The sequence below is a fragment of the Nelusetta ayraudi genome, unplaced genomic scaffold, assembly GCF_046127955.1.
Source record: "Nelusetta ayraudi isolate G7.1 ecotype Tasmania unplaced genomic scaffold, CSIRO-AGI_Nayr_v1 ptg000206l, whole genome shotgun sequence".
Taxonomy (NCBI): Eukaryota; Metazoa; Chordata; class Actinopteri; order Tetraodontiformes; family Monacanthidae; genus Nelusetta; species Nelusetta ayraudi.
The window spans coordinates 1-10,531 of NW_027466255.1; the positions used below are offsets into that span (position 1 = coordinate 1).

The 10,531-nt window shown below is 53.5% G+C and overlaps 1 protein-coding gene across 1 annotated transcript; it reads right to left on the reverse strand.

The window, feature by feature from the left end:
• Positions 1-1,083: 1,083 nt before the first annotated feature.
• Positions 1,084-10,117, reverse strand: LOC142881615 (integrin alpha-8-like; the record flags this gene model as incomplete). The annotated part of the gene is made up of 10 exons (XM_076015997.1): positions 9,722-10,117; positions 9,370-9,608; positions 9,033-9,163; positions 5,795-5,895; positions 5,571-5,694; positions 4,894-4,955; positions 4,408-4,453; positions 2,564-2,689; positions 2,174-2,218; positions 1,084-1,127 (listed from the first exon to the last, which is right to left on the reverse strand). Coding segments are annotated over exons 2-10 (876 nt in total), but the record flags the coding sequence as incomplete, so codon positions are not given.
• Between the last annotated feature and the right edge of the window lie 414 nt (positions 10,118-10,531).

Here is a 10,531-nt window from a genome sequence, read left to right on the forward strand (position 1 = left end):
GAAGCCGTGTGTCATTAGGGAGGATTGACACTGGCAGCCCTGGGGACACGTTCCCATCAGAGAGCGCCGGACTCAACACACACACACACACACACACACACACACACACACACACACACACACACACACACACACAAGCTGCTGCTGGTGAGCACACACATCTTTTTTATCAGTAAGATGAAGGTCCTGATGCGTCTGCAGCTATGAGACTCTGGAAAACAGCATTCCCAGTTTTCCAGCCTGATACTGGATGCTGCTGCGTCCGAGGAGCTCCCTGAAAATGCTGCGACCTGGCAGAGCAACAAAGGCGGCGGCTGCTGTGATTTGCTCTGCTTGTCTGCTCGTCTTTTCCGGCTCCTTTGACAAGGAAGCAAGAAGACTGGAGTGCATCTGCACAACTCGTTCCAGACTATCTGTCTGTCTATCTATCTATCTATCTATCTATCTGTCTGTCTGTCTGTCTGTCTGTCTGTCTGTCTGTCTGTCTATCTATCTATCTATCTATCTATCTGTCTGTCTGTCTGTCTGTCTGTCTGTCTGTCTGTCTATCTGTCTGTCTGTCTGTCTGTCTGTCTGTCTGTCTGTCTGTCTGTCTATCTATCTATCTATCTATCTATCTATCTATCTATCTATCTATCTGTCTATCTATCTGTCTGTCTGTCTGTCTATCTGTCTGTCTATCTGTCTGTCTATCTGTCTAAACAGGACACTACTTGGATTTGATTGCATGTTGATGACTTGTCTTGCAGCTGTGTGTTGCATGGAGTGAGGAAGTGTCTCCAGTGGGATCCATGCAGCGCTCCGGGCACTCCGGGCGCTCCGGGCGCTCCGGGCGCTGTGCTTCCTAACGGAGTGTTTGTTGGAGGAGCGGCCAGTTTAACTTCTCTGTCTGTCTGCCATTACACTTTGGCCGGCCCATAACCGAAGAGGAATTCTGAGGCTTTGGTCGAGTGTCTGCTGCTCGTGGAATGTGTCACATGCTGCTCTCGCTGTACATGGTGTGAGGATAAAAAGGCCCTCTGTCCCCATTAAACACCACAGTCTGTCCTCTGTGTCTGGCGTCTGCATCTGTTTTATACTCACGTATCCAAAGCTCTGCGCTCCTCTCGGCACTCCGGCTATCAGCTCTGGAAAACAGAGACAGGAGGGTGGGGGGGTAGCGGGGGGGGGGGGGGGGGTCAATTAGTGTGCGTTAGTGTGTGTGAGAAGAAAACATCCAAACACCAGTTTGTGTTTAAGGGTTTTTAAATGCTGAAGCCCACCCTGAAAGAGGGGCCAAATGTCGGCAGGGACACTGAGTGATTGGCTGCTGCGGCTCCGGCTCGGCTCACACACTTGATTGATGAGAGCGGAGCCGGGCCGAGCCGAGCCGAGCCGGGCCGAGCCGAGCCGAGCCGAGCCGGGCCGAGCCTCCTATACGAGCTCTTCATCAGGAGTTAGAAAAGCAGCTCTGGGATGTGATGAGGAGGATTTTGGGGGTTGGGGATGGGGGGGGGGGGGGGGGGGGGGCAGGGGGTAACAAGGCCACAACAGGCTTTGTACCACAACATAACAGGCATGTGCAACCTCTTAAGGCTGAAAGACTGCCTGACATATGTTGAGCTGGAGGGGGTTTCAAGGGCTTCTTTCCAGAGGGGGGGGGGGGGGTGATTGTAAAGATTCCACTAAAATGTTAATTTGCTAGAAAGTCTCTGATGGGACAGGAAATTACAAAAGAAGAAGTGGGTGGGGGTGGGGGGGTCCAATCCTCTGTGTCGCAGCATTAAAAGCGACTTATTAAAAAAAGGAGGGAAAGAAGCTCAGGCTGAGTGTGGGAGGAGCCCGGCGGTTCCTCTGCTTGGAGAGTGAACTCGGAGGACACTCTTCCTCCACCTGCAGGTCTTTAACACAGCCGTGTTATTCCACACCTAATCTCTCAGTGGGGGGGGGGGGGGGGGGGGCGCCGAGACCCTGGATCAGCTCTGGATCTGCAGAGTCTGTCGCTCGTCATTCTAATCAGTCGCAAGCGCTGGAGAGGAAATCCCTTTATCAGCCCCCCCCCCCCCCTCGGGGGTGGAGACCCAGACACGCAGAGCCGGCCCTCCTGAAGGGACCCTCGCCGCGGCCCGAGTCGCTGAGCCGTTCCTCCGGGGCCGCCTGCACTTTGGATGTGACGAAGCGTGGGCGTTCTCACCTTGTTCCGAGTCTCCCGTGAACTCGCCGACGGCCACAGAGTAACCTGCAGGACGAGAGAGCGAGCGTTGGAGGCCTGGAAGCAACCAAGAGCAGCACCTGCTTGTTCTCCCGCCTCACAAATCATCGTGTTTGCTGTGAGTCACTGACGTGCAGAACTTTTGTCAAAAAATTGCTCGGATGGGATTGAAATTGTAATCATGAATCATTCCATAAGTAACCCCATCTCTGGTCCTATGAACGCCAGAGGTCAGAGGTCAGAGGTCATGTGACTGTGTGAAGTCAGCGGAGCGTAAAAATGACTTTTTCAGTCTAAAAACATCAGCGTCAGCATGAGAGAAGCATGAGAGAGCCTCCTGAAGGTTCTGGTGCTGTGGGCTGCGGTTCTTACCCAGGTAGCTGTCGTCATGGCTGTCCTCAGCCGCTCTGGTGAGCTTCTCTCCGGGAACTTGTCTCAGCACTGCTTTCAGAGAGTAGCCGTTCAGTATCTCAGCGATCCCCGCTGTCATTACCTGCCCTGCACACACACACACACACACACACACACACACACACACACACACACACACACACAGAGTGATAAACAACAGCGCTCACAGAGACGGAGAGAGATTGAGAGAATCTGGTCTTCATAGACTTTCAGCTGGGGACCCCCGGTGGGGGGTGGGGGTGGGGGGGCTGCCCTCTGCCACACAGGCCTGCTGCAGCTCTGCGTGATAGATGCACGGGGGTCAACAACTCATCAAAGCCCCCCCCCCAGGAGAGCTGAGATGCATCGCCGCCTGGGGAACAAGCTGCACTGCAGTGCTCCAGTTTAAAAAACAGAAAGAAAATAAGCAGAGCAGCAATAAACAACAACAACAACAACAAACGGCTGAGGAGCTGCTCTGCGGCGCCGACCCGGGGCTGACTGATAGGTGAGCGCTCACCAAAAACAGCCCCCCCCCCTCCGCCGCTGAACAAGAGGCTTAATGTGCAACAGTGTAGCGATGGGGAGGGAAGTGCGGCCTCTTCACCCCCCACTCAGCACCCCCCTCTCAGCACCCCCCACTCAGCACCCCCGCTTCTGACTGGAGCAGCAACGTCTCTTCTCAGCAAGGCCTCTTTCAATCGTTGCCTTCCGCATTTTGCTGCTCTGCAACTGTTTTCAACCATTTTCAAAAAAAACAACGTTGCTTCATAAAATTCAAAAAATCAATGAACTGGGAATAAGGGGTGACAGGCTGTCTCTCTGGGCGCCACCACCAGAGGGACACGCGGCAGCGGCTGGATTCTTTCCTGTTATTACGGCGTTATTACAGTGTTGGCTGAGTCTCCACTGGTCCGGATCTAAGACCCCCAGTCCGCCCGGTCCCACACTGAGACCAGGCCCAGTAAACATGCCTCAGAGTCCCAGACCAGACCCTTAAAGAGTATCTGGAGACCAGGAGCAGTCTCTACTTATTTCATTAATTAATTACCAATTTATTTTATTTCAATTTTCCATGTTCTAGTTACCTTTCTGATAATTATAGTACTTATTATTATATAATAGTTCAAAAATGTTTCCATGTATATATATATATATATATGTATATATATATATACATAGTGTTATTCACTCTGTCTGAGGAGGCTCGGAGCGACGCATCAGCCAATCAGTGAAAAGAAAAAAGAAAATGAGACATCGGTGCAAGTGATCAGCGACTGACTCCAGCTGTGCAGACACTCACACACACACACACACACACACACACACACACACACACACACACACACACACACACACACACACTCCTCGCTCTCTGGCTGCATGCAGACTTCTGAAGACACCCCAGCAGGTCAGCTGACCTCAGCAGCTCTGTGGAAATCCAGCTGAAGATCTCTCCGTCTAGCTCCGATTCCCCCCCCCACCCCCCCCTTCCCTGAAGCACCTCTTCCCGCCTCCCCCCCACAGCCTCCCCCCCACAGCCTCCCCCCCATCCTCTCCTCAAAAGCTTTTCCCAAGTGCCCTTTGTGTTTTATGGCGGGGCAGAGGGGCCGTTCCTGCACACTCCATTACCTCCCATCAGCTCATTACGGAGCCCAAACACCCACTTCCTGTTCCCTGTCGGAGTGGCATTAAGTGAGGGAGGGAGAGGAGAGCAGAGCGGCCGTACGCCTCAGCCTTTCTGGTGGTGGCGTCTGTCGGCTTCATCTCTGCTCCTCAGGGTTAGGGAGCAGCGCCGGGAGCAAACAGACAAACACTGCTGTTACCTTGCCAGTAAAAGCTCCCAGGTCCTCCCAGCACCAGCATTCCTTCCTGGAGAACACAATTAGCTGGGCTTAGTCACATGACAGAAATCTGTTCGTTAGTGTGTGTGTGTGTGTGGCACATGTACAGTATATGCATGTGCACGTGTAGAGCTCCCGCTGTCGTGCATGTCGACATCCTGCTGTGAGCGACAGCTTCCCGTACAGGAGGGAAGACTTTGCCTGGAGGCAGAGGTCAAAGGTCAGATTGACTGTACAGTGGAAGAATGTCTGTGTGTGTGTGTGTGTGTGTGTGCGTGATGTTGGGAGGCGACGGGTCACATCGGGAGTGCAGGCCCCTCCGGGGGCCCAGACTGACGCTGGTCTTCCAGTCTGTCCATAAATCTCCCGCAGGGGAAACAGCGCCGCCCTGCAGGCCGAGCTGAGTGGTGCGCAGTGTGGGATTCTTTTTAGAAAGATTTTGTATTTTTTCCTGCTGCTGGTTCTCACCTTGGTGAAATCCACGCTGAAGCCAGCCTGGCAGAAGCCCTGCCCCTCGGGGTCGGGATCATCTGGAAAGCACAATGGAAAAGAAGCTGACTTCCTGTCCCACACATTTCAATTGGTTCCCAGTCCAGAGGCCCCGCCCCCCCAGGTCAAGCCCAGCCATCCCTAACTTGACTGGCTTTCCCGCTGACTGGAGTTAGCGGCAGTCCCAGAGAATTCCTCCCTCCTGATTGGCCAAAGCAGAGCCTTCACCGGCTGTGGTGGGGAGAGTGGTGCGTAGGAGTGTGTGAGTGCGAGCGGATGATGGAGGAGACGATAAGGGCTGGTGTGTTTACGATGTGCCACCTGATAGCCTCCACCCACTCGGCCTTATCGCACGCCGCGGGGCCGCCTCCCATCTCTCAAGTGATGTTTGTGACCCTCGTTTATTGGAAAATCCCATTAATCCCATTTAAAGAAGTGACGACAGTAAGAGGAGGAGAAGGGCAGAGTGGAGGAGACGGATGATCCTTTCTGGAGACGCTCCAGCCAATCAGAACAAACACACTTCTGCCCCCTGCAGGCCGGCCAGGATTGCACCCAGCCGGCTGGAGACGGGGAAACTTGGACTCTGGGAGTCCGAGGAGGAAAACAGAGGAAAGGGAGAGGCGGCGCTGGACGGCAGCGAGGGAGTGACTCACTGGTCCTGCAGGGGGAGTACTCGGCGTAGGCGCTGAAGTTCTGGACGGCCACGAAGCAGGTCCCCACCGGGTCCTGCTCCCCGCTCAGCTTCACCGTCCGCCAGTGGTAGAGGGGAGCACACGCCTTCCAGAGACACACAAGCACTTAGGATCCAGTCACACACACACACACACACACACACACACACACACACACACACACACACACACACACACCGACTCACCACCACTTTTCCTTGATGCGACCTCACGGACGCTCCAAACCACTGGTGCGACTTGAACTCCAGGGGCTCCCTGCTGCCGTTGACCCGGATCATCCTGTTGTCTGCAGTGGAGAGGGTTTGGACCAACAGGACCTTGAACGTCTCTGTTCAGCTTGGTGTCTTCCAATCATTCTTCAACATTTTGCTGCTTTGCCAACTATTTTCACCCATTTTCAAAAAAACCCCAGTCCGCCCAGTCCCAGTCCCAGACCCAGTCCCAGTCCCAGTCCCAGACCCAGTCCCAGACCCAGTCCCAGTCCCAGTCGGGGAAAAGATAAACCATAATAATAAGGCCGGTGAAAATGAATTGTGGTAACAAATGGGAAGCATTTGCCTGTGATGAGCGTGAACACTCAGCAGTAACGAAGCTCAGACATCATTTGGCCTCCAGGAAGAGACAGGAAGCACCAGTGTGTTTTCCAATAAAATGAAGCAACACTTTGGAGACACACACACACACACACGCACGCACACACACACACACACACACACACACACGCACGCACACACACACACACACACACACACACACACACACACACACACACACAGCATCTCCCAGTTGACTTGCAGCAAAGTGTCAGATTGAGTGTACAAACTTCTTTCCTCTGAGCTGATGCTCTTTAATTCTCTTCTTTCTGTACTCGGCGTAGTGAGGAGCAGCTGGCTCTCCTGCAGACCCTCCTCTCTTCACACCTGCCTGCGTATCAACACGTTCAATAGAGGTCAGCGCGGAAGAAAAGGCATCCAGCTCTGCCTATAATAGCTGCCACTTGTACGGTTGACTATCGATCTTACATCCCCCTGATTCCCCACCATCACTCCAGTGGTGTCGGGAGGCGCATTGTACAAATAATTCAATTAACTCTGCAGCATTGACTTCTCTCTTTTCTGGGGGAAAAATAAGCTTATTATTCTCAGCGGCGGCTAAAATCTTGGAGCTACAGAGGAGCTCATAGCCGAAGGGAAAGTCTTTGAAATTCAAGAAGAGGTTTGGAAAAACTTGGGCGGAGGTGGAATGAAAAACAATCAAATACACACGCACACGCACACACACACACACACACACACACACACACACACACACACCCCAACACCAACCTCCCGTTAGGTTGGAGCTCTGACCCCACAGCAGACACAGTGTGAGGGAGGGAGTGTTGTTTAAAAACCTCTTTATTTCCCCCCATCTAATGAATACAAGTATATCATTCTTCAGGACAAAAGCCAGGCGAGCGCTTCGCTTCGGCTGTGTCACTGTGTGGCTTTCTGTCTGGAACCCTGCACACCCTCTCTGGCTCTCAGAACTTCACAGTCGTTTCCACAGCTTGCTTCAGCTTACGACTCGACGTTAACGCCGTCTCCAAAGCGATTCACGAGGGATCAAGGAGACGCACACACACACGCACACACACACACACACACACGCACACACACACACACGCTCGTGGCACAGCTGATGAAGGGTCTGTTGCAACATGAAAAATATCCACCGCCGTGGCAGTCATCAATCACATGGTGCACGCTCACTTATTCCAGTAAATAGATTCACATGCCAATGAACTTTGTTTATCCCCCAAACCCTGAATTTCTCCCAAACAGTTCACACTAAAGTGCACCTGCTCTGACAGGGTTAGGGTTAGCAGCCTGTGATTAAACTCCTTGCTGTGCAGTTTGACCCTGGTCGACGGGTCGCCTGCTTGGCCTGAGATGTGCTCCTCCCACCGAAGCAGACATCAGGTGTTCCTTCAGCTCTCTCCTGTTGATCCCGGGGACTCGCTGTTGGCTTGTGCTCGTGTCAAAGCTTCTTTTGCCTCAGTTACTGAATGGAAAGGTCAGGTAAGAGAGGCCGACGGCTCAAACGCACCATTGCTGCTCTCAGACCCTTTAACTCCGAAACACTCAACTGTGTGACTCCATGCCGTCTGAATGAAACCTTTCATTTCTTTGTCCAATGAACCACTTCCCTGAACAACAATGCCTACAGCCATCGCAACATTCTGGATGGGCTGAAAGTCTTCCTGGGAGGGAAAACCCTCCGGTGGATTCCTGCCAAACACTGCAATCCAAAAACCAAAACCAGAAGAAAAGAGCACATCTGCAGAGTCTGGAGCGATCCAATCATTCTGCAAATAGCAACATTAAGAGAACATAATGAGCTTGGTCAATATCCACTGTCACCTCCCAGACTGGAGCTGCTGGAACACTTTGACCGTTTCTGCTTCAAGCACGGAAACTTCAAACTCACCGCTGGAGTTGACATGGACTGACATCAACGCCACAGTGGCTGCATCCTGGCACCGGCACTTTGACACACAACATGAGCAACTGTGTGCAATGAATGTGGAGATTTGGCTTTGAGCTTCCGTCCCTAACCCTAACCCGTGAGTGCAGTGAGTGGCTCAGATTTCCAGTCTGCGCTGGACGAGACCAGTACATGCACTCCAGGTCTCCGTTCTGCTGGTCCTCACAAGATGAGAGAACCCCCCCCCCCATAAAGAGAGAGCGAGAGGGGAAGAGCAGCAGCGGACGAGTGGAGTGGGAGACGGGGATAAATTTTCAGGATCTAATAAAAAGCAGACCTCACCCAGTCCCTCACCCAGGCCCTCACCCAGGCCCCCTCTCCCACCAAGGGGAACTGAATTCCCATGTGTATATAGTTTAACCCCCCCCCTCCCCCACTACCACCACTACCACCCCCCTCCCCCACTACCACCCCCCTCCCCCCACTACCACCCCCACCACTACCACCACTACCACCCCCCCTCCCCCACTACCACCCCCACCACTACCACCACTACCACCCCCACTCACTTGTTCGGGCTCGACGCGTGAGCACACACACACCCACACACACAGGTTATCTGTCTCTGATCCATCTTATTGTCTATAACACACACACACACACACACACACACACACACACACACACACACACACACACACACAGGGCATGAAACTTCAAATGGATCCCAGCAGTTCAACATCTGGCCAGTGATCACTGGGGTTCCGACTGCAGGGACGCTTGGTAAACTCTGTCCTGTTCGTTGATGTACTTTAACTCAGACATTCCACAGTTTGTTCACATGGTACCTTTCACTCCACAGTCTAGGACTTTTTCTTTTACACCCAAGTAGCTTTGTCATGGATTCCTACAGAAGCGCCATGAAGGTGATCGAGGAGAACTTCTCCTGGTACTCACTGGTGCTATCAAAAGGGATCTGCCTGCAGCTGTGCGAGGGTCCCGGCCAGGGGCAGTAGTAGACGGCCCCGGCCTCCACGATGCCAGGCTGGGAGGTGTTTGCCTTGGGAGCCCCCACCAGGACGCTGATCCTACACAGGAGGGCAGAGGAGAAAGGATGCTCAGGATCCCTTCATTCAACCGCGGCTTCCTCTGCTCCAGCCAGCACGGAGATGAATGTCGGAGGAAAAGGTTGGTTTTCTTCATTGTTCAGCCTCTTCCACACCTTGAACCCGTCACCTCAGTAAGAAGCTGAAACAAAGGGCTGACGGAAGGTTCAAACCCCGAGCCCACTCACGTGTTTCTGTCGGTGGAAGCCTGGTAGAAGTCCACGGAGTAGCCGAAGTAACTCCCCTCGGGTCCCCTGTAAACGGTGGGATGCTCCGCGTGTATGTTAAAACTCCCGACTCCGATCGGCGCCGGCCACAGTAGCGACAGCACGCCGAGCACAAACACCCCAGAGGAGGGAGGAAGGTCCCGCACAGCGCGCTCCATCCCCGCACGCAGAGGAGCGCAGCAGCCGGCACCGCACCGCAGCTGGTTCCCGCAAAAAATAAAGAGAGGAGGAGTGAGAGGCTTCCTCTGTAGAGGTGATGATGAGGAGGATGAGGATGAGGATGATGAAGGACCGTCCAGACTCACTCTCTCACTCACTCACTCACTCCAGTCCAGCTGTCACTGGATGTGCGCGCCCTTCTGCTGACATCCAGAAACCACCAGGGCTGCCCGGACTACAAGGCTGCCTCCGCCCACTGCGCGCGCGCGCACACACACACACACACACACACACACACACACACACACACACACACACACACACACACACACACACACACACACACACACACCAGAAGGAGGCGCAGACCACATCTTAGGCACCTCCGGCGCGTCACGGCTCCTCGCGCTCGTGCGGTGACTTGACTTCTCCTCTCCGCAGCTCCGCCAACCCTGATCCTGGTGTTGTTGAGGAACTTTGTTATCCTCTATGTTACTTGACTTGGTTGCGCCTCTAGAAGCTTCACTCCTGATACATGTCCAGGTTCTGGCAGCGGAAGCCTCAGAGGAGCCGCGCTTCTTTCTGGCTGGGAACAAAACCCCGTCATGAAAACAGAAAAGAAGAGAAAAAGAAAAGGAGCAGCGGGTGAACGGCCGAAAGAACGACTTTTTCTTGCGCGCGCACGTTCAGAAGAATACAGATCAGAATCAGCTGGCATCACTTCTTTTCCTCCCTTTGTTGAAATCAAGGCGACGCTTCATCAAGTGCTGACTGTTGATGTTCGGCTCCTCATCCACTGGAGCTGCTGTGTGTTCTCAGGCACAGAAAACCTGATCAGAACCAGCTGAGGAGGTGACCTGGAGAAACCCAACTGGGCGAAACTCAGTTCACCAATTGACAGAAACCCTCGTTGGCCGGTCAGCCAAACCCAACCAGAGCTGAGAAAGCTCCTGTTCTCCACTTC